The 25584-nt window shown below is 35.0% G+C and overlaps 1 protein-coding gene across 1 annotated transcript in view; it reads right to left on the bottom strand.

Annotated features, from left to right (window-relative positions):
* Window positions 1-25584, bottom strand: part of CWC22 (CWC22 spliceosome associated protein) — a 62632-nt gene that overhangs the window by 24535 nt on the left and 12513 nt on the right. The window contains exons 2-8 of the mRNA XM_027126877.1: window positions 17334-17471; window positions 12400-12467; window positions 10943-11053; window positions 8119-8358; window positions 4023-4151; window positions 2311-2479; window positions 1873-1926 (exon numbers count right to left, since the gene is read on the bottom strand). Coding sequence (XP_026982678.1) covers window positions 1873-1926; window positions 2311-2479; window positions 4023-4151; window positions 8119-8358; window positions 10943-11053; window positions 12400-12467; window positions 17334-17360 — 798 coding nt within the window. The 5' untranslated portion in view covers window positions 17361-17471. The remainder of the gene's footprint in view (window positions 1-1872; window positions 1927-2310; window positions 2480-4022; window positions 4152-8118; window positions 8359-10942; window positions 11054-12399; window positions 12468-17333; window positions 17472-25584) is intronic.

The following is a 25584-nucleotide window of genomic DNA, read 5'->3' as shown; positions in this document are numbered from 1 at the left end:
TAATTTTTAATCTGAGATATTTTCATAATTACTATATGAAGAACAGTAACATGATTCTTTTTATATCCTTCTCCATGACCACAACTCTATATCCATTTCCCAATTCATTCTCTCAGCAACTGTTAGCAAATAGTTCTTAAGTTACATGAATACTGATTTTCTCAGAAAATATCTTTCCAGTAATTTATAGCATACAACAACAGTTTTGAATACTCCTATTTTTAATTAAATCAAACTCTACACTGGCCATGGTCAAAATTTAGAATTTTATAAACAATGCCAGGTAGAGAGGGAATAAAGGTCTACTGACAAGCTTTGCTGTAAAAGAAAATGGACTTAGGAAGCATGTTCAAAAGACCATATATATGCCTTTTTAAAACTAGACTCTTATTTGAGATGGAGAGAAACAAAATCCAAATCTCAACACAGGAAAATATCCTCTTACATTTAGCACAACATCAAAATTACATACTGCTTTTATTTTGGAAAGGCAGGCGAGGTTGAAGTCTTACGTTAGGGACAAGAAAACATTGCCCAGTACCACAGTTTGGAAGATTTAAAATATTTATCATTTTAACTGGTTTATGTCAATGCCAAAAATATCTCCAATATAAGTGTAATATACATTCAAAAACTGAAACATAATATCTGTGCTGTTACAGATTATGAAATTAGGTTTACAGACATGTGAAATCAAGTTTCCATGGTCTTAAGTAGAAAATTATCACTGTAATAATATGACTAGGTTAAAATCTAAAAGGTTTCTTAAAGTGAATAGTGGAAAGAATTTCATATAGGAAAAAACTAAAATATTATTAAATGTTAGAGAAATAAGATTAAGTGTGACTTCAAAATTCTTCCTTATGTATAGATATAATTTTAAAAACAACAGTATATATCTGAAGGAAAACTGTGAGTATGAACAAGAGCAATTTTACTATTTTCACGTTTAAAATGGAGCTAAATCAAAACTCTCAAACAGTGGAAGAAAATAAAAACAAAAACTAAATAATAAAATGATAAATTTCTGCATTTAAAATAGATTAAAATTATTTAATCTACAATATTTTATAAACTGATTCTAAGAATATATGAATATATGCATATACTATGTAGTTATATATATGAATATACACATATACTATGCAGTTGTGGGAAACAGCATTCTTTTTAAAGAATATCAGCTATTAGGTTTTCATGAACACTTAGGTACAGGGAAAAGAAGAAATAGCAACTTTTTAAATAAAAACACATTACACGGGCTTCCCTGGTGGCACAGTGGACAAGAATCCGCCTGCCAATGCAGGGGACACAGGTTCAATCCCTGGTCCGGGAAGATCCCACATGCCACGAAGCAACTAAGCCGGTGCACCACAACTACTGCGCCTGCGCTCTAGAGCCCGCGAGCCACAACTACTGAAGCCCGTGCACCTACAGCCCGTGCTCCGCAACAAGAAAAGACACTGCAGTGAGAAGCCCACGCACCGCAACGAAGAGTAGCCCGCACTTGCTGCAACTAGAGAAAGCCCACGTGCAGCAACAAAGATCCAATGCAGCCAAAAATAAATAAGTAAATAAGTAAAAAAAAAAAAAAAAGAAAGAAAAAGAAAAACCCAACACATTACACTCTTTGAAGGAACAATATGTAGTAAAGTAACCATGTACAGTATTAAGAGTTAAGATAAATTTGATAAAACACTTGTTCTGGGTTCCTCTTTATATTAAAAAATGCACTTATTATAGTTCTAAAATTAAAATATTCAACACACTTTTCCAAAGGACTATAAATCAAAACAAAGATGTCACTGAAGTGGCATCAAGCCTGTGGTCTAATGCCACTGAATGGAACCAAATTTTGAAATTAATACTTACCACATTTTGGTTAATAAGATGTGCCACAAATTTTGAAGCTGTCAGACAAAGTGGCTGAAAAGAGAAAGTAGGGACAAAGTTAATCTATAAACTAAAACCAATTTTCATTTATCTAGAGAGTCTACAGTTCACTTACATACTCTCCTTAAAATATGTAACATGAAAGGTAATTTTAACTTGTAAGAAAGTTATAAAATAAAAACTAATACATATGAAAAGGTGCCATTTCTGGATCAACAGTTATAATTCAACAGTTAACAGCCATCATTTTTGCTGCTCATTATCAGAGGCCAGGAATATTTACTAGAAAAAAGTTCTCATGAAACATGCAATTTTAAAAAGAATTTCTACATAGAAATCAACATTGCTCACTACAGTTGATACTGGTTTATTAGTCTGCCATGTGTAGCAGCCTACTTACAAGTCCATTATACATACCTTATCATTTCTCCGATAGCCTTTTCGAAAATTAAGAATTAACCTTTTGAGGATTAATTCTCCAATTTGTGGAAATTTTGAGTTGATAATTGCCACTAATGCTGCATAAACATGGGTGAAGATTGGAGAAGCACTCTGTGCTTGCAAAACAGATCTGGATAGCAGGCCTCTGATTAAAAGAGAAAAGAAAGGGAGTCAATAATAATTACCAGTTTAATTAGAAGGAAAAAAAACTCAGTTAAAATCCAGCTATACTACTCCTCTGTAAATCATCATAAAAGCTAAATCAGGACTAAATTTTCACCGCTCTTATCTAGGGGAAGAGTTTATCTTACTAATAAATAAAAACTGGTTTTGAGGAAACAATTTTCAATTTGTATATATATAAAATAGACAGATTTAATACAATATTGTTTTCAAAAATTTTTCTAAGTATAATTTCTCTTTTCCAGCTCCTGTTCATTACACCTAATCATGAATTTGAGTTTTTAACTTCTTGTATTAATTTGCTTAACTTTATCAAAAAAATAAAGGGAGAAAAACCTGCTTCAAAAGTACTGAACTTAAAGTAAAATTTCCACTATGGGCCCATCATTCGTATAAGTTAACTCTGGGATTAAAGACAAATCTGGGCGGTTTCCATCTTTAAAGATAGGCGTATGTCTATTGTTCTTGAAAATAAAAGTGGAAATATGGAATTCTCCTAAGAGAGATAAAGACATAATCAAAGCACTGCAAAAATAACGCTAAATCAAGGACAGGAAAATAAAAGGTTCTACCTTCTAACTCATTTTGAAATGGGCATGTTTCTACATATATTTGATAAGAGGAGAGATACAAAGTGGGCTAAATGAAGAGTTATTTTTAGAAATGTAATGACAAATAATTATTGGATTGTCAAAAGGCACAAAAACAATGTCTTTATAATTATCAGGTTTAGGTATGACATCTGAATCACTACAATAGAAAATGAGAAAAGAGAATTCAGCTTATAAACTGTAAGATCTTAATCTACCCTTCTCTGAGTCTGTTCTTTCTGAGTAAAATGTGAGAGCTCCTCCCTACCTCGGAGGACAGTGGCTGCCTCCTGGTCACCTTACTAACTCCCACAACCTGCTACACCTTACTTTATATCCCCAATGTTTTGAGATGATGAATCAAGGTCCTATGAAATGACATGGGAAAACAGCCCTCAGATTTTAAAATAATAAATAGAATACAGAATATGTCTATTTCCTGACCCTTTAAAATATCACAACTACTTAAAAACCACACAGAAAATGGTTGTTATTCCCTTCTGCTTTTCTAAAATTTATTACTAATCTTTCTCATTTCGTTCACATTCCCACTTTGCTTTCATCAGAAATTAAACTGGTCTGAGGTAGCACTTTACGTATATATAAAAAAATTAAATGTTTATTATTACTCATGAGTTTAAAATTATTGGAAGTATTCAGTAAACAAATATAGGTGTAAAAATCATTATGTGACATCAAAGCTTCTTAAAAAGTAAAAATTCCACATAATCTCTAACAGTGGAGTATGTTATCTGTTAGTAGCTTACATTTTTACAGGAACTGCATTTTAAATATTCCTTGAAACTTCCTTTGAAATGAAGTAGCATAATAAATCAATGATTATTATTCATGTAGATATTATGTTCCTTTGAAAAAGTACTATGAAATACTACAAATAAAATAGCTGATGCTTACCTTCCTCTAACTATATTTTCTTGAAGAAGTTCTTGAATAATAATACCAATATTGGAAATGTTGACTTTGTTGATCAGACCATTGATGGACTTCTTTAGGGCTTCCCAGCTCATCCTCTGGTATGCTAAGCTAAAAAGAATTGATTTTAATAAAGAGGAAAACTTACTCAACAATTACAATACCAAGAGATTATAATAACATAAAAAATACTTAGCGTTCCTTTACTTTCAACATTTTCACAAAGTGACCCCAAAGTGCAGTAAAATATATGACCATGTAGATACACAGATTATATCCTAAACCATATTTTACTCTCTGTACATGTGATACTCAGGTACAGACTAATTCCTTTTAATAACATAATAAAGTAATACAAGGATATGTAAGGATAACATTTTGTTCTTATGTCCATGAATACTGTAGTTTATAATATTTATTAGTTAGATTCAGTACATGCTTATTTTACATTATAACAATTTACTTAAACTTGTCTTCAAAGGAAATGTTTTAAAATAAAAGCAACTATTTCTTATTTTAAATTACAATATGAAATACCTAAATATAAGCCATGAAAAAAATTATTATTATGTCCCTTCTCAAAAGCATGACAAGAAAACAAAATTAAGTGTTGTAAACCATAAAGAAACAGTATTAATTACAGAAAAAGGGAGAGTCATACGAAATCATGGGGCTGCAAGACTGTTCAAAGTATCTTAAAGAACATCTCTATATTTAGGCAGTACCCACAGGTTTATCAGCTGAATCTTAGATGGCTACACTGTTTTTTAACTTAGAGCTTAGGTAAATTATTTAGTCTAACTGGGTTTCTTTACAATGAACTTGGTAATATCTAAGGGTCTTTCAAAGCTCTAAAATTCTATGTTTTTTATAATTATTTCTCTGTGGAATATGATTTCAACTGAAGAAAGTCTTAACTTTTCTTTTTCCTTATACTTCTCTGGCAGTCTGGTGAAGGGAATGAACTTCTTAGAATAATATATATAAATACATAGGATTACAAAGGATACCAATCATATTGAAAGAGTTTTCAAAGCATGAAAAGAACAGAAGTTTGATATAGTATTCTATGTGCTTCTTAACACATTAATAACAAGAAGTGGTGATAGGCATGATAACTTCTTTAATTTGCAAGTAGCATAAACAGTATTTTGAGGTATTTGCAACAAATAGTCTATTAATATCATGGTCTGTTGCCTACCTTCCTGATAGAAAGAAATGCTAAATTAGATCAATTTTAAAAGATGCAATTTTCTTCCCATTCACATTCATGGACTATCTGAATTCTATCCATGGACCTCTTGAAAGTTTGTAGGTTAAGAATCCCTGTTCTGAACCCTCCTACATGCTGATGGGAATGTAAACTGGTACAGCCACTATGGAGAACAGTATGGAAGTTCCTCAAAAAACTAAAAACGGAGTTACCACATGATCCAGCAATCCCACTCCTGGACATATATACAGAAAAGATGAAAACTCTAATTCGAAAAGATACATGCACCCCAATGTTCATAGCAGCACTATTTACAATAGTCAAGACATGGAAGCAACCTAAGTGTCCATCCACAGATGAATGTATAAAAAAGATGTAGTATATCTATACCATGGAATATTACTCAGCCATAAAAAAGAATGAAACATTGCCATTTGCAGCAACATGGATGGACCTAGAGATTATTATACTAAGTGAAGTAAGTCAGACTGAGAAGGACAAATAAGATATTATTATCATAGTATCATAATATTATGATATCACTTATATGTGGAATCTAAAAAATAATGCAAATAAACTTATCTACAAAACAGAAACAGATTCACAGACATAGAAAACACACTTATGTTTACCAAGGGGAAGGCGGGAAACAGATAAATTAGGATTATGGGATTAACAGATACATACTACTGTATATTAAATAGATAACAAGGATTTACTGTATAGCACAGGGAACTATATTCACTAATTTGTAATATATAATGGAGAAGAATCTGAAAAAGAATATATAACTGAATCACTTTGCTGTATACCTGAAACTAACACAATTTATATTTAATCAACCATACTTCAATGGAAAAAAAGTAAAAAAAAGAGAAAAAAGAAAGAATCCCTGTTCTGGAGTGGTATACCAGGTATACCAAGGAGAGGTGGTGAGGAAGAGTATTTTATCACTGACATTGTCCTCAGCAGACACTGAAGATAAAAAGCAGACTGACTTGCAGTTAATTTCATTACTGTTGCTGAATTCTCTATAGATTACAGACTCCTTTACTGCCTGCATCCAAGGTGGAAGACTCCTCCGGCCCCCTAACCCCAACCGTTTAGTATGCTGCTGTCTAGAGTAATAAGATCTATGGCTTAACAATTAGCCTGATCAATAAGATATTGCTGATACATAATCACAAACTCTCCTATTAAACTTTGGTCAACAGATGATAATTAAGTACACTTGTATTTCTTAATTAGGAAACCTACACTTAACCTGATTTAGTATCTACTGAAAGCAAAGACTACACTTCTACTTCTCCTGTCCCTTTTATAGCCTATAAGCAGAGTTCAACTGTATATAAAATTATCTTCCAAGAATCTGTTTAAAATTGCATATACTGTGGACTCTTCTCTGCCCCCTTTATAAGGAAGCCAGACTTGGGGATTAACAACAATGTACCCGGTCTTTTACAATTAGGATTGCTTTGGACTGGATTTGGACTGGATTTGCACTTCTCACTAATGCCGTCACACTGCCTCCAGTAAGAGCAGAATTCTGACATGATCATGAAGCTCCCACAAACCACAGAAAGCATTTCCCAATCCCTTCTCAACATATCACTCCAGGCATCACTACCAAGTGCCAGAATATGACGCATAGAGAAAAACTTACTTATTAGTTTTAAATTTAATGTCATTTAAATGTCTCCCTTCTAGCTCATAAATTTTTTAAACTTTATTTCAAATATTTATACTTTATATAAATGACATTTCTACTTCAAGCTAATTCTTGCAACAAATTTAGATTTCATTTATATAAGGTTCTCAAGTACTTTCAAGTTGCCAAGAAAATACCCAAGAAAGATGTGGGAAGATTTTCTTGATTCACCTGGAATCTGTTTTTCTTAAAGCATAGCTATCTTCTATCCCAATCTTTTTCCTGACTACCTGGCAATTGAGTGATCACTTCAATCTTGGACCACAGTTTTCCTGGTTATCTCATTCCACTAGAGAAAAAGACCTTGAAAAACTCAGCTGCACTTTCCTACATAGTTCCTCTTCATCCCAATTATTTTGCAAAGGGAAGAAAAGGTACTTAAAGGGTGAATGGTCATATATGAATTTTGATTGTTTGCCTTAGTGTAGCAAAAAACTATAGTCTAAGATGTTATGGTCTAAGAAAAGGAGGGAAAAGAGAAAACTGTCAACTGTTTCAGAGTTTAGTACAGGGGTTGGCAAACTACACCCATGAGCCAAATTTAGCCTACAGCCTGTTTTTTGCAAATAAAGCTTTATTGGAACAAAGCCATTCTCAATTGTTTACATATTTTATCTATGACTGTATTCACTACAATGGTGAAGGGGAGTAGCTATAACAGACAGAATAATGCACAAAGCCTAAAATATTTACTATCTGGCCTTATACACAAAGCCTAAAATACTTATTGATATTATCTGGCCTTTTATGGAAAAGTCTGCCAACTCCTGGTTTGGTACAACTGGAAAGATCCATTTTAGTTCTGAAATATCAATATTACTCTTGATTATCGACGAAGAATGGACATTACTAATAGGCATGCATGCAACTACAAAAGGAATAGCTTGAAACCAGGAAAGAAAAAAAAGATAAGCGATCTTTCCTCAAACTTTTCCATTCATTCATGCAAAAAGTAAAGAGCTTATGAGCTAATGTCAGGGAAAATAGTAAGCAGAGCTCCAGTGGAGCTTCTGAAGGTAGGAAGGAAAGAAGTCTAATTTGAAGTCTCTATCATTGTGGACTCATGCAAATTCTCAGCAGCCAAGGTTAATTAGAGCACAGATGATTTTTTAAAATGAGGGTATCACTTCCTTGTATACTTAGTGATATTGACATGCCTGTTTTTATCTGTAATCTGTTCTTGCATCATCCTGAGCTTTGCAGGAGGAATATATGCTCCACCAGTGCGAGTAAGAAGAGGATCCACCTCCTCTTTCTTCTTCTTTGCAGTAGGTTCATCCTGAGCAGAGGAACTCTGGTTTACCAATGGTTCTGGGCTTCTTCTCCCAGGAGATGGAGATTTCCGGGACCTTTTCCGATCCACATCTCTTTCTCTGCGTTTTTCTCGGTCTCTACTTCTGTAATATATTTTTTTAATGGAGAAAAGACAATACAAATTACATTCTTAAATGAACTGCATACCAAATGAGTGAGACTACTTGGGGGCCACAAATTCAGACAAGGAAAAGTGGTTAAGGAAGTGCCTCACAGAGAAAATGTAACAAACTAGGTCACCAAGGCTTAACAGGATTTACATTGGGGGCAAGGTAGGAAGGTGGGAGGGGGAATGGAGGATGGCATTCTGCAACTAGTAGAAGACAGAATAACTACTGAAAAGCTGAGCAAGGGTATTTGGGCCAGAATAAGTAGAAACAATAACGAATCATATATAACAGTAGTTGGAAAGGTAAGTTCAAGTCAGACTATGAAATCTTAAAAGACAAGCAAAGACTTTAGGTTGTTTATCCTGGAACTGATGAGGAATCTTTAATATTAGTTTCTGAGTGGAAGAGTGATGTGAAAATAGTATTTTAAGATGACAAATTGGCCTGTGATGTACATGATAAGTTGTATAAAGGAGAAACCAGAGTTTATCTCCAATAATGGCAATTTAGGAGTAAGAATGTTATAATAAACTGTAACATTTGAAATTGTTTCTTGATAGAACTCGTAATTTATTATAAATCTCAAAATATCAGAAGCTTCTGGTTGAGACAATGTGAAAAAATAAACCATTTTCTAGCAAAATAACTTTTCCCTATTAATGCAGGTGACTATCCCTTTTTAAGTTAGCACTTTTAAAATGATTAGGGTATTTAATGTTCCCAAACTATCAAGAATGAGCAAGAAATAATGCTTTGCCTTGCTTTTTGCTATCTTTCCCCAGAGAAGAGTTTGTCCACTTGGCTGTTTTTTACTTATACTGCCTGGAAAGTCAGATTATTCTGCTCATGCTTTGTGCAACCATGAGTTATATGAATACAATAAATAAAAACAAGTTTCATATTATCACTGCATTACCAGGAAACCACTCAATAGATTTTAGCTAAATCTAGAGGGTATATTTGAGATAATATGTCTTAATAAATAGAGAGACAGAAGCAGGCACCTACCCAGGCAGCTGTGGAGGAACTCTTTAAAACCGAAGTATAAAGAGACCTGAGTGACTGCCCCATGAAGACAGAGTCTGTACCTACTAAGACAACATGAACAGTGGGGGAAAAAAGTGGTTCCAAACAGAAACCCCAATTAGTCAAAGGCAGGTCCTCTGAAATCTAGCCAGAGATTTGTAATTGAGTTGCTTCTTACTGTAGATGTAAAATGTTCCAAGAGAATAGCAACAGAAGGGATTTACTGACACTGGTTATGATTCTTCTGAGAAACGCCAGGTAAGACTCTCACTGGCTGGTAAAATCATGTCCTTACATGATTATAGTGTTTGTTCCTTTAGAGTGCAGAAGTAATATTCTTCTGAGTCTAAACAGAAGTATTTCTCTTCAAGTGTTTTTGTACTACAGCCTTTATATTCTGCATAATACACAACCTGCTTTCTTCACAGTGTGACTGTGTGGAACAAGTGAGACTTTATATACATACAGTGGACCAAACACAGAGTTAGAGTGAAGTAATACAGTTAGGGCATATGGAAATAAACATGGGTTTTGGAGCCAGAATTGAGCTCAAATCTCAGTTTCATCATCTACTAGATGGGTAATGGCAACCTCAGGTTAGTTAATCAGTTCAGACCCCAATCCCTTACATGTTAAATTGTGAGATACAGTACCTAGTGTGTAAGAATTTTGACAGTATTTGAGAAGGTATAGGAATGCCTAGCTCACCAATTATGGTGGTAGTAGCTGCTCTTATTAAGGTGTCATTAGGGTAACAGCAGAAGAACCTGGCTTTTGAGGTTAATCTGACATTTAAGGATTGGTTACATATTAGAAAGTAAGTAGTGAGAAGGAAATTTTGGCTGCAGATATCAAATAACGTGTTCAATATGTCCAAACTGGAGATATTATTTCTCTACTCCAAACTGCGGAGAAATTTGATCAAAATTCTAGTGGGTTATAGTCTCAGTAGTCATAGAGTGGATAATGTGAGAGAGACATCAAAAAGGATATAGAACTAGGTGAACAATAAAACATGGTAGGCAAGTTTTTGAAACTGGATGACTAATAAGGTGGGAAATCAAGTTCTTCAAGACTCAAGTAAGAATAATTTACACTTAGATAAAAACTGCAGACTGGTAACTTCATTCTCAATGTCCCTCTGCCATTATGTAGGAAAGTAAATTAAGATCACTCTATGTCATATAATATAAATGGCTTTCATTCAGTAAACAATCTCAAAAACTCACATAAGCCAATTCCTCATGTAGTACAGTATAATGAATAAAAGCTTGGGCTCTAGTCAGACAGACCAGGACTTGCCACTGATACACTTCTAAAACACAAACAAATGACTTAACTTCTCTAAGTCTCATTTTCTTCATCTATAAGAGACATATATTTACTGCAATTAGGAGTTAATTCACATTAAGTCCTTGTTAGAAAGCTTAGCTCCTAAAAACATCCATTTAATACTAGCTGCGATTATTATTAAGCATAAAGAAAATTTAAACAAATATATGTTTCTATAGTTAAAATATCCAATACTAACCGTGACTCCATGCTATCATCATAAGAACGTCCTCTTCTTGAATGCTCGTAGTCTGACCTGCTGTAATCAAAGTAATCTCTATCCCGAGGGGATCTTTCTTGTTCCGTGTATCTAACACATAAAAGAAGAAAACCAAAGTTTTAAGTTGAAAATAATGATGTTATACTTAGGAAAGTCATATATTGGTAATGGCAACATAACTCTATGACTGAACAAAGTCTTATCAAGTGGATTTTAACAAACAGCTTATTTTGTTGACACCTATTCATTTAGTCATGATTATAAAAGCTTTCAGCTGGTGTGCAACAAAACAACTCCTGGAATTCACTTAACCAAACTTGACACCCTGATTCGTACTGTCCTTAGTAAAAGATATATATCTGCATATCATATATAGTTTAACATGAAAAAGGCTATCCTCCAAATGATTCCTTTTGTTGAGTCGGCTCATTTTACCAAAGTACTGAACAAATGACATTAGTGTCATTGGTTGGCCTCCATAAAGACCAGTTTAACTCTACTCCAAAACACTATTTTTATCAGCTGCTATTCTTGAAATTATATTATTAGATATCTGTGAGAATGGATTGAAATTATTAGCAAACAGGGATAGACAGTATAAATCTGCTATTTGAATCTTAGAACTAATAAAATCAGAGAACCTTAAGAGAAGTTAAATACATACACACACGATAAATAGACACAGTAACATAATCCATGTTTTATATACGTATCTACAATCAGTTTATACACACACACGTACATGTGTGTATGTCTGTAGAGAGATTTAAAAATATATATATATAGGGAGGAGGTGATCGTAGATGCATACCACAGTGATTAACGTGATGCCCATAAAGCAAAGGTTTTTAGAGACAGCAGAGTGGAATATGAACAAAGTACATAGGGAATAAGAAATTAGACAAATGAAACAAAGGTTAGAGGATGCTTTTCCTTTCACAAGTTATTTTTAATGGTTATAGCTTACTAAGTGAAATAACTAAAGTCCTACTACGAATGCATGATGAACATTAATGGTAATATTTCTGGATCTTTGATCTTAACATAATTATGGTAAGATATATATAAAAACATTTTGAAAACTTATATAAAGAGCTATGTAAATATAAAGGATAGTATTAACAGTAAAAGCACTTAAAAATAATGTGATTTCAACTCACCTTTCCATTTTATAAACTTTCATTCTATTTAGTATCTGAGATATTAAAATTATTCCCTTTCACCTAAAAAATTTCATAAAATCTAGAATTATTTACTAGAAATTCCTAGAACAGCCATTCAAGGATGATCTGTTCTCAAGCTCACTCAATAATATTGCCTGTAAAACCATCAAAAAGAAGTTGCTTACCCTAAAATTATAAATCTAAGAGCTAGATAATTTCTTAAACTCATTATAAAAAATTTAAATGGTATTTGGAACACATAAAACTGTTTACCTGTCTTCTGGAGAGGAGGTCCTCTGATATGAATTATAGTTTTCCCTTCTGTCATGACTAGAAGAATGCTTTCAAAGGAACAAAAGAGGGGAAGGGGGCATTTAAAAATTCTGTTAAAAAACATATAGACAATGACAAATGTATCTTGGAAAGTTGGAAGTGCTTTAAAAAATTATTTCAAAATATTTTTTTAACCATAAGAATAATTTGTATTACCTAAATAGTATAGAAGATAAAACAAAATTTTCAGGTCATCCAAGGTAAATGTTTGTGGTTTTCACTATAGATCAAATACTGTTTTTAACAAAAAAACTCAAGGTAGAAGAAAATTCTCTAATTTTTGATGCCACTTAGTTAATATTTTATTCCTATGTAATAATATATAAATTTACAGAACATAATTTTTTTTTATTAATTTATTTTATTTATTTTTGGCTGCGTTGGGTCTTCGTTGCTATGCATGGGGCTTTTCTCTAGTTGCGGCGAGAGGGGGCTACTCTGTTGCGGTGCGCAGGCTTCGTGGCTTCTCTTGTTGCGGAGCACAGGCTCTAGGTGCGCGGGCTTCAGTAGCTGTGGCTCACAGGCTCTAGAATGCAGGCTCAGTAGTTGTGGCACACGGGCTTAGTTGCTCCATGGCATGTGGGATCTTTGCAGACCAGGGCTTGAACCCGTGTCCCCTGCATTGGCAGGTGGATTCTTAACCACTGCGCCACCAGGGAAGCCCCTAGAACATCATTTTTATAAAGGCCTTTCCTGGTGAAAACCAAGACCAAAGCTTTCCTTTGGTGAAAAACATGACCAAGGGCCAGAGATTTTCTAGCAAGAGCTCACTTCTGTAGTTATGCCCAAGTCTTTTATAACACTGAACTTACTTTCTTATCTCCATTAGCTTACAGAAACCACAACATTAGTCCAGGTTACTAACTCTGGATAAAATAAATAGCTAGAAGAAACTGACTCCAATGTATTTATGAAAATTCATTTTTGTTTTCAGCAAACAATATTTGAGTGTCTGATATGGCATGTATGGTAATATGGTAGGCTGTAAGGATTTAAAAAATATGACTTGTAAAATATAGCTCCTAAGCCAAATCCTTTGAAAAATAACAGACATACAAATAAGTAACTTCAATGTAACATGAGATTGAAGATATGTCACACTGAGACAGAGATATGAACCATCCAGTTTAAGAACATATCCTAATTTAAAAGTCCAAATATAGTTAAGAAGCCAAAATATTTATCTCTATAAATAGGTAAATTTTTTAAACCACTGGTATAAAAACATTCATATTGACAAGCTTATTTTTAAGAATTAAAGTAATTTTAATTAACTGAACTGTAAGAAAGGAAAAACAGTATGTTTTCAAAGTATCTTTATCTTGAAATCTAAGAAAAAATAATTCAAATAATGACTAACTTGTTCCACATACTTACATGCTTCCCTCCTTAATGGCAAAAAAATACATTTAAAAATTGAAAATTATACTGCAAAGAAACGTAAACAAGCTCCAACTTCCTCTTATGTTATGACTATCTAATTACCAGCAGTGTGAGTATAACATTATCACAAGTAAATTGCCAATACAATCTTCTTAAGTATTGAATTTTTTGAATAGCATACACTAATTAGACTAATGCATGTTGGTGAATAAACATGTGATCAAATTTATAATTTAAAGAAGCCAGTCTGGCTGTATTTCACACTGAATGCAAACATCTTAAAATCCTGTTTCCAATGTGTATAACTTTTAAAAATTATTTCACTGGGCAGCATTAAATTAAATAGAACTGTTCAATATATATGATATAGGTTTTCATAACACTTGACATCTAGATTCTAAACCAAATATAGAGCACAAGATTCATTCAATTCATGGTAACGCTAAACACAATATTTACTTATTTATTATAAGACACAGCCCTTCCTGCCTAGACACTCTGGGGGATACAAAAGATAGGAAAAACCTTCAAGGAACTTGAGATCTTATGGGAGAGAGATGGTTATAAAGATTTCTACAATTAAACACATCAGAGTATATATGAGAGAGACAGAGAAGGGGGAGAAGGGGAAGGAGGGAAGGGAGGGGAGAGAGAAAGAACAATAAAATTGCACTGTCTACTTTTTCTTTTACAAGGTATGACAATTATTTTGACTACATTAGGGAGCAGGCCTCAATTCTGTGCTAATGATTTTTAACACGTCTACACAATATCTGTTGTGGGTAAGAGGGAGAAACCAAAAATACCGAGATCGTGAATCAGGATTTTGTAAATATGATCAAGTTAACAAATGACTGGCACACTAGTCAGTGCTAACAGGAGATCTTGAGTAGGAATAAGCACTGTGGTACAGAGTACTGAGGGTGACAGTGAGTAAAGGGGAACCTGAACTGGGCTTCGGTAGGTTTTACTAAGTGCAAAACAATTTCGAAGTGTGATCCAAATAATAATAACCTAATTTCCCTATTTCCCTTATCATAGAGTTTAGATTCTAAGAGCAGTAGTTGAAAGTAACATATTGTTTAAATTACCTTTAAAAATTCTCTAAATTGTTCATTCAGCGAAGCAAATATGGTACACAGTGCAGTCACCTGTAGTCTCTGACGATGTAGAGAGCAATATGGGGAGGTGAGTGGAGCAGACAGCCTGTGTTCAGAGGCTCTGAGCATCCATTAGGCTCAGGGAACAAGTCTTCAAGAGCCAGAGGGAGGAGGGGCTGGAAGAGTTAGGGAGCTTGCTTCCAGCTGGCAAAGGAAGCTACGGGAAGGCTCAATAGAAAAATAAGGGATCCTCAGCTAAAGCCTCCTGAACCTTAGAGATGAGGTCTCAGAATATCAAGAGAGGATCTGAGCTTCACCTGAGGTAAGATTGGGCCCAAACCAGCTAGTGGACCTGCTTATAGCCAACAAGATGGAGAGAAGGAGACAAACTAAACTGAGAACTGGCTGGAGGGCTGAGCCACTAAGTGTGAAGGGCTTGCTGATTGAGGACATCCCTTCCTAAGCTGGGGGAATGCCCCAGAGGACCACAAGAGGGAAACGTGGAGAAGCACAGTCTAAGAGAAGCAGGACAAGAATTCTGAGAAAGACCAAACACTTCTCCTTTTGTGTAAATGGTACAGAGTCTAAATCTCTGTGCTCTTACCTAACACGGCTCAGTCAAGAGCCAGTTCCCCACAAGGTCTCCTTTCTCCTTATGTCCCCAGCTCCTAACACAGAGTCTGCCACCTACTCAGCCCACAATTAATTGTTTAATTAACTGTCATTGGACCAATCAGTACAAGTCCCAAAGAGGCAAATTTCAGAACACTATATGAAAGTATCTACTGACAGATGGGGCCAGCTTCAGGGACAGTGAACCCCCTGCCAAAGGAGCGATGCAAGCACAGCCTGCATGTCTACCTAGGAGGGAGGCTGGAGAGTGTCTTCTCACACTCAAAAGAAGTTCAAAGAGATGGCAGCAGAGCCTGCCTTGGCCTGTAAGCATATCAATTCAGTTTATTAAGCATTTACCACATCCCAGGCCTGGTACCTGGTGCCTGCTGTTAAGGAGCTCCCATCTACTCACACTCTTTAAAGTAGGTTTAGGGGTACAGAGGTGGTGGAGGAGGGCAAGGGACAAGTGCCGGTCTTTACAATCAAATAAAAATCCACCTTTCCCTTTACTGACTCCAAGACCCAGGAAGTGATGTGCCTGCTTGTATCAACAGATCTGTGGACTACACAGATTGGCTAGCAGATCTGTGCAGCTGAAAAGAAAAGGAAGTAGAGTGGCTTGCTCTCCTGCCAAGTCCGCTCACAGGCAGAGGAACAGTTCTGAAGCAGATGGAGTTACTGGTTCCTGTGACTGCTCTGACCTCCTCTACTATTCTACTTTTCTCAGGACCTGCTCCAGCCACACTAGACTCTTCACCTTTGCCTCTGTTGTTCCCTCTGCTTGGCACACTCTTCTCCCAGACATCTATGTGGCTCACTCCCTCATCTCCTTCAAGTGTGTGCTCAAAAAGGCCCATTTTCACTGGGCCCTCCCTATGAAAAATTACATCATTCCAATGCTACTCATCAACCTTACCCTACTTCTTTTCTCCATAGCGCAAGTCTAGCATTTAACACCCTAATATACTATATAATTCACTTACGTATTAAGTTTATGATTTTTCTTTCTCCCCCACTAGAATGCAAACTCCGCAAGACCAAGGATTCTTGTTTTATTCACCATTTTACCCAAAGTACTGGGACATAGTAAGAATTCAGTGAATATCTGCTGAATAAATGAATGTATAATGTCTAAAGTACAACACAGAATAAGGAGCTCATTTATGCATATGCAATATGCAACAAGAGGTTCACTTGTAGACAGACATGTAGGAACTGTGACCAACTAAGGAAGAAGATACTCATCTTCCATTTCATGCTCACGCAGGTGAGTGGAGAAGACAGCCTATGTTCAGCGGCTCTGAGCATCCATTAGGCTCAGGGAACAAGTCTTCAAGAGCCAGAGGGAGGAGGGGCTGGAAGAGTTAGGGAGCTTGCTTCCAGCTGGCAAAGGAAGCTACAGGAAGGCTCAATAGAAAAATAAGGGATCCTCAGCTAAAGCCTCCTGAACCTTAGAGATGAGGTCTCAGAATATCAAGAGAGGATCTGAGCCTTTGAGAAGAATGGTGGAATTTCTCGCTGTTTATTTTTCTTTTGCATGTGTTCACCCACATGCACTTTCTTGATTAACACACACACACACCCTGTATGTTCTCTCAACTGCCCACCTGCACATCTGGCCAAGTATCTACATTTGAAATTGTGTTAAGTTAAATGTGCGTATGATGCAATTCTACTGTCTGGTTCTAATGTCCTAATTATATAAATGCATTTTGGTTTAAGGGTAGATAATTGACTACAAGTTTATGTTCTTTATTATAAGTTTCAAACACTTACCTTTATTTGTGCCACGCTACTTTTCATTTTGTTGCCAGTTGATCTGATATGTCAAAGACTCCTTAAGCTGGTCCAAATAACAAGTACCGAACGGTATGAATTCCTTGACAGTTTAGTTTTACTGTCTGCAAATGACACCTATAAAATATGCCAAAGAAACCTTTGTTAACACTTATAAAATGTGTGTAAAATAACAACATACTATTTCCACACAATGGACATTTGACTACCTTATTTTTCTTAATAGGCAAAGATATAATCAATAATTAAATGTAAGTTCAAAAACTCTTTAAACAGTTCCATATAACAATGTATAAAAAACATGTATTAGTAGAAAAGACTCAGAACAAAAGAGCAATGATAACAAAGGCTTATTAAACACCGTAAAGTATTCTAATACAAAACATCCAATGTTTCGATTTAAACTAAGAATGAAATAGCCAGTGTTCTTGTAGTAATGATCATTCAGAAATATACACCACATGGAAATATAAGGTGCTAAACCAGAATAATCAAGTCTTAATAATGATCTATTAAAGGCACAGGGCCTCAGATACGTGCACATATGAGAACTAATATTTGGTCACAGTAAACCTAGCCATCAATGTTAGATGCTAAATAAAATGTCTTTCAGTAGCCATCTATTAAGTAAAATTTAGTAATTTTGAAAAATGCTGAACTGATAGTTATGTTCGCACACAACTGCCATTCAAGCATTTTACTGGAATTGCATATCTAAATAGTTTATGGTATGGTATAAGGTAACTAAATCAGAAAAGTAAAATGAAACATAAAAAAATTTTAAAATTAAAAGAAGTAGAGAATATAGAGAAAAAACTGTGCTCAGTACCAAAATAACCGAATACAATTAAGAAAATTTCTAATTTGAATGTGAGAAAGGATGTTACAGATTATCTGGTCCAATTCCTTCTTTTTAAGGATAAGAACACTGACGGTCAGATAAATCATTTCAATGTCCTAAGCTATAATAATGTCCTAAGCTATAAAACAAGCTAGTGGTGGACTAGAAACCTAGCTTAAGGACACCCAATTAAGTATTCTTTTCACTGGACCACAAACACAAATAATCTAGATACTATAAAGTGATACAGAGTTGCTATCATTTAATGCAGATGGGGATGTACACAAATCACTAAGTCAAGAAAAATTTCCATTACAATGGTTAGCATGCTATCTAGGTTAGTAAAAATAATATACACCAGATTAATTTGTCAATCTATAAAATATAACTGCAATCTAAAGCACATCATTGCTCAGCGGCTCCCAAAGTGGAGAGAGCCAAAGAAAGGAAGCCCCACGGGCTATATATACTCTCCCAAATCTCTGACCACCGCTGAACCAATACACGTACTAAATAGTGTCCTACTCAGGATCACAGGACTGAACTGAGATGTGAACAACTGCTTAAGAGACAGAATTTGCAATTTAAGCCTAATCAAATTAATTGCCTGAAGGGTCACTATTCCTCAGAGGAATGCACCAGAATCCAAAGCCTTAACATAATAGTAAAATGTCCAGGATACAATTAAAAAATAACTCAACTTATCAGAAAACTGTGGCCCAATCTTAAGAAAAAAAGACAATCAAAGGAAACCAACACTGAGACACCAACCCAAATGCTGAAACTAGTATACGAGGTTTTTAAAGCATACTCAAAAGTGCAAAGGAAAACATGCTTGCAAGGAATAAAAATATAGAAAATTTCAGGAAGAAAAAAAACCCCAAAAACCCAAAACAAAAAATGAACCAAACTGAAATCCTAGAACTAAAAAATATATGAAGCAAAAAATTCAAAATGGAGACAAAGGAAAGCCAGTAAGCTTGATGTAAGATCATTAGAAATTATCCAATCTAAAGAACAGATAAAGAAATTTAATGAACAGTATCAGGGACATGTGGGACAATTATCAAAAGGCCTAGTGCATGTGTAATTAAAGTCCAAGAAGGAAAGAGAGAAAGAATGGGATAGAAAAAATATTTCAGGAAATTACAGCCAAAATTTCTCCAAATTTGGTGAAAGGCACAAATTTACAGATTCACAAAGCTTGGAGAATCCCCGGCAGGATACACATAAAGAAAACCACACTTATACACATAGTCATATATAGTAGTCAGTAGTTAACCACAATGCAAATTTGCAACAGGGGAGAAAAAAGAACCAAAACTTCCAAGGCCCTGACTTTTTTCTTAAAGTACTTAAAAAGGAAAATTTGTATTTTTTATTTACATTTTATATTTTTGTACATATTGTTAGGGGGTCAGCCATTTTTAATGATCTCAGATGACCAAACCAGCCTTCAGAGCATTCTCTGTCCTACTTCTGACTTTACTTGTGGTGTGATCATGTTCATTATAATCTCAAAGGAGAAAAAAAACCTTGTAAAAAAAACAAAAACCACCACAACAAAAAATCTTAGTCCGAGCATTCCAGTAACCTTTTTGTGTATGTACTTAGCTGTACTGTAAGAAGTTGGTTTGTATGAGACGGTTAAAAAGGCCAAAGATAAAAGGTTTCTTTTTTTTCCTTTTTTCCCATCTATGAAGTTGTTATTTATTTATTTTTGGCCTGTTTGATATATGTGAGAAACAATGTTGCTGAAAATCAAAGATAAAGAGAAAATCCTGAAAGCAGCAAGAGGAAAAAAACAACACATTATGTAAAAGGAAATAATTCAAATTACTGATGACTTCTTATCAGGAACTAAGGCGACCAGAAGACAGCAGAATAATTTTTAAAGTGCTGAAAGAGTAAGAAACTGAATTAACCTAGAATTCCAGCAAAAATAATCTTAAGAATGAAGATGAAATAAAAACATTTACTGATTGAACAAAGCAAACAAAAACAACGAAGAGAAACCAAGAGAATGTATCACCAGCAGACCTGCACTATAAGAAATGCTAAAGGAAGCTCCTCAGGCTTATTGGAAATGATAGGAGATGGAAGTCTGGATTTTCAAAAAGGAATGAATAACACTGGAAATGGTAACTTTCTCGAGAAATATAAATGACAACTTTTTCCTTTATCTAAAATACACAGGTTTGTTTTAAAACAAAAAGTACAATGTCTTGAGAGGGCATAGTGTATGCAGATGGGATATATATGGACTAAAATGGACCTACATGAGGCAAGGTTTCTGCATTTTTTTCTGAAGCAGAACAATATGAACTCTAAGAGGCCTGTGAAAAGTTAAGGCTATATAGTGTGTTCTCTAGAGCAATGACCAAAAAAATAACATAAATAAATATAGCTAAAAACTCTACAGACAAATTAAAATGGAATTAAAAAAAATATTTAACTTATAAAGGCAGGAGAGAAGGAACAGAAGAACAAAAAACAAAGGGGACAAAATGAAATAAAATAAGATGGCAAACCTAAATCTAACTCTATTAATTATATCAAATATTAATGCACAAACATTTTTAATTAAAAAACAGAAGCTACTCCTCCCTCACCTCAGGTGATACAACCCTGAAGGCACCTTGTCTTGGATGGATTTTATGTCCCAGTTGCCTCAAGATGACTTACACAATGTGTATGTGCCATACACAAATCACATGATTCTTTTCAAAGATCCTGTTTTTATGGCTATAAATGTATAGAGCTATAAAACTCAAAATTTTACTCAACTAACTTTTGCTCAAAGGCAATGGTATTTTTGTTCTTTACTTCTACTAGCACAATTGTTATAGTCTAGCATATCCTTATCACCTAGTATTATTTATACATATACTTGCTCAACAACAACAAATATTTATTACCCTTGTATTATTTTGTCAGGCATTTTTCTAGGAACTGGGTAGACAGCAATGAACAACCATAACAAAATCCCCTGCCCACATGGAGCTTATGTTCTGCTTATAAAAAGTATATCTATAATGATAAGCAAAGCACTAAGCTACTAATAAAGCAAAGTGGCTGGTTGGGCTTTTTTCACACACACCAGTTTCAGATCATTACTTAATATTGTAAAACCAGATCCCTAAGTCACTATGTTAAAAATAATTTGAAGTAAGAAAACTTGCATGATCAGAAAATTACGTGTACATCTACTGGGGCCCACCTGACTTACCACAGCAGAAGATACGTATGTGGGGGTGGGGGGAATACCTAGGCACGCTGGTTTTATGAAAGCATCCCCAAGGTAATTCCAACATTCAACTCTTCCTCAAGACTGCTCAGCTTTTCAATTCTGCATGAGAAACTGGTTCTCAATTTGTCTTAAACCATGAGCCACTTAAGGTAAAATACAGAGACTCCACAGCTTACCTACTTTATAATGACGAACTTAGTCATAAATCATTTGGAAAGGGAAACATAAATTCCAAATATTATTCCTTAACTCACTGGTAAGAAGCACATACATGCATGTAAAAAAAAAATCAGTGTCAGTGCTTTTTAAATCTGAGAAATTCTGGGCACAATTTATAGGGAGAAAATTCTCACTCATAATGCACTGATGACCACAGCGCAGGTTTTCTGGAGCTTAAGATATCAGTCATGGGACTTCCCTGGTGGCGCAGTGGTTAAGAGTCTGCCTGCCAACGCAGGGGACATGCGTTAGATCCCTGTTCTGGGAAGATCCCATATGCCTCAGAGCAACTAAGCCCGTGTGCCACAACTACTGAGCCCACGTGCTGCAACTACTGAGCCTGCATGCCTCGAGCCCGTGCTCCGCAACAAGAGAAGCCACCGCAATGAGAAGCCTGTGCACCACAACAAAGAGTAGCCCCCGCTCGCCACAGCTAGAGAGAGCTTCGCCACAACTAGAGAAAGCCGGCGCGCAGCAACGAAGACCTAATGCAGCCCTAAAAAAAAAAAAAAAAAAAAAAAAAAATCAGCCATGATAATTAAAGTAACACTATCTACTATAACATGATCACAAACACAAATTTAAGCACTGAAATGCAGTCATCCAGATGATTAAATATGTTCATAAAACACTTTTATTATCCTTAAAATGAAAACAAAACATGAAAAATTGAGAGAGGAAAAGAAGAGGAAAAAAACCTGCATTGAGTTCAGTCTTCCTATATATACGAGATATGTACCTGATAACAATAAATGTTTCAATGAACTTCTCAAGTTAAAAAAAATTCATATACATAGACTGAAATAAATTCTATAAATTTTATTTTGCCTGTAGGCCTAAATATGCTTATTAATTGGTGAGATCTGGAACATACTTTATATAAAAATTAAAAGTCTAGAGAACTCTCAATGTCCTTACTATCCATAATTTGTTCTTACTCCCAGGATGATACTGTATTATACCTCAATAAAGGATTCCACTCTCCTCTAATAATGTTTTTATATAAATTAATAGTTTTTGCTCATTCCTTACATTCACTCCTCTATGAATGAGCCTCAGGAATTGAATCGTCCAGAAGGAACCTCAAAAGAATCCAAGTAAAAGCCTCTACCTAGTACTCTTTACTTTTTTCAGGGAATATGCTGATGGATACTGCTGCCATCATCACCTGTGACTGATTTCCAGGACTTTTCTGATCCTGAAGGAGAAAACACTGAAGACAGAACAAGGGCCTCCTTCCCCTGATGCTAGACAGCAGTGACTGTCATGCACTTCTTTGCATATTTTTGTCCTTGATCCTCTTGGTTATTTTCTTCCCTCTCTGCTGGCTAACACTTCTAAATCAGCACTGTATAACAGAACTTTCTGCACTGATGGAAAGGTTCATATTCTGCCCTGTCAGTAGCCACCATACCAATACAATAGTCACGTGTGGCTACTGAGCACTTCAAATGTACCTAGTGGGACTGAGAAAATTAATTTTATTTAATTTTAATTAAGTTTATATTTAAACATGAATAGCCACATGTGGCTACTGGTTACCATACTGAACAACACAATTCTAAATGATTAGCAGACACTGGGGCCTTTCAGTCATGGTACTCCCAAGATCCTTGTTTTCTGACAATCTCCAGATAGGATACTAATTAATTCTTCAGATACTGGCAAAGTTAAAAAAAAAAACTCATATCCAAATTAACGGGAAGAGTTGTTTGGTTATTTTCCATGGCAGATTCAGATTATGGAAAATAAGGGATAATATAATAATGCTTATCTTAGAGTTTGTCTATGTTGCAATCATCAATGTGTGATCTCCAGAGTCTTAAATGCTGCTTTGCAGCTACTATGATGCCAAATGATCATTTTACATAAACAACAAGAAAAACCTGGCACTAGAGATACTACTACCATCACAAACTTGATATACAATCATGACCCACTGAATAACAGTGCAGATAGGGATTGATTACATCTCCAGAAGATAACAGTCTATCCTTCAGCTTAGATTGAGTAACCAGAAGGGGTATTAATAAAATGAAAAAAACAAAACAAAAAAACTGCCTTGATGACAGCCAAGAATTGACAACTGACAACTGACAACAGAAACCACAATTTGTAAAATGGATTTCCACTCATTTGCAAAAGAGAAAAATTAAACCAATCTAAGTCATGATATACAACATGGATTATTTAGGGTCAAATTCTTATTTCTGGTTAGTCCAGACCCATCTAACCCACACAAAATGGTGTCCGCATGGACTCGCACGTTCTAAAGATACGACCACTTACTGTTCCAGCAACTCTTTAGTTCACAAATTTTCTCTAGTCTACAAATTCCTGCCAAGACCATCTGATGACTACTAGGTACGTTACTGGGGATTTTTCATTGATGGGCTTTAACATACAAGACAACTGAAGCACTTTCTCCAACAATTCAATAGCATGGGGGACAAAAAAGGAAACGAATGGCACAGCTGTTAAAGAATAAAAGAGGCCTAACAGACTTAACATATGTAATATGTAGACCTTGCTTAGATCCGAAGTTGAACAATTTGCCCTACTCTAAAATGGGACTTCTTTACATAGCAGGACTCATGCTAACTTGAATTCAGCACTAACTCCTCTATGGAGCCTTTCTTCTAAAAAAGGAGATGGACTGAAGGTCTTTTCTCTTCATGGGAGACAAAATAATGGAAGAAAACACTTTCTAGTCCACTAAGACTGTGAACTTGCTGACAATTTTTATATTCACATCATGGTTTTCTGGGTAGAAGAATGAGAAAAGGGTGGGATCTGGACTCTCAGAATTACTTAAATCCTTAGATACATATTTTCTACCCAAGAGAACTTATCTTAGCATGTACCCGAAATAAGACTCATTTCAAAATCAGCTGTTACCTATATAGTGTGCCCAAATTGATAATAAAGGAGATAGTTTAAGCTTTAGTGCCAATAATATACAAACTTTAAAATAGCATTTTCCTCAACTATATTACAGTTCTCCAATGAGACAAGTCATTTTAAAATAATACGATGATGGGACTGCCCTGGTGGTCCAGCGGTTAAGACTCCGTGTTCCCAATGCAGAGGGCCTGGGTTCAATCCCTGGTTGGGGAACTAGATCCCACATGCCACAACTAAGAGCCCACATGCCACAACTAAGAGCCCACATGCCGCAACTGAAAAAAGATCTCGCATGTCGCAATGAAGATCCCGCGTGCTGCAACTAAGACCCGGTGCAGCCAAATAAATAAATAAATAAATATTTAAAATAATACGATGATCAGTGTCCCAAAGCTGATAGGAATAGTGCAGTGGTGTACACAGGCGGCCCAACACCATTCAAAACCAGCCAATGGAAGAAATGCCAATGTATACAGTAGCCCCCAATAAACTAATTTGCCATCCACACTAACAGATTCTATAGCACATTACAATGATGTTTCTGAGATATCCAGAGATGAACTAATTACATTTCCTGTGTTAGAAGTCAGAAACATGTAATTTAGAGTAAGATAACAATAACAAGAATAACAAATAATAATACATTATTATAGCCACAAAGACACTATGCCAGGCACTTCATTTATATATTCTTAATTCAACCTTCATGATTACCCTGCTTTCGTGATTTTTTAAGTCTTATTTTTCAGTGAGAGAATTGAGGTACAGAGTTGAAGCAATGTGTACAGTAAATCACAGCTAGTAAACAGCATTAAAATTCAAAAAAGTTTATCTGATGCTAAAACCATCTGATATTGTATCCCAATGAAAATGCCAACATTAATAAATTGATGCCAAATTGGTAAATTATAAAATGTAAACAGATATGATCTCTATTATCCAGAAAATTTTTCTTTTCTAAACTGATCCATTCTTCTAAAGTTCCAGATAGTAAAGCTTTTGATGTTAATATAATG

The sequence above is a fragment of the Aethalodelphis obliquidens genome, unplaced genomic scaffold (assembly GCF_003676395.1).
Source record: "Aethalodelphis obliquidens isolate GAN/ISIS:26980383/991018 unplaced genomic scaffold, ASM367639v1 scaffold2, whole genome shotgun sequence".
Lineage (NCBI taxonomy): Eukaryota > Metazoa > Chordata > Mammalia > Artiodactyla > Delphinidae > Aethalodelphis > Aethalodelphis obliquidens.
The sequence above is the reverse complement of the archived record's forward strand: the minus strand, read 5'-3'. Positions and strand labels throughout refer to the sequence as shown.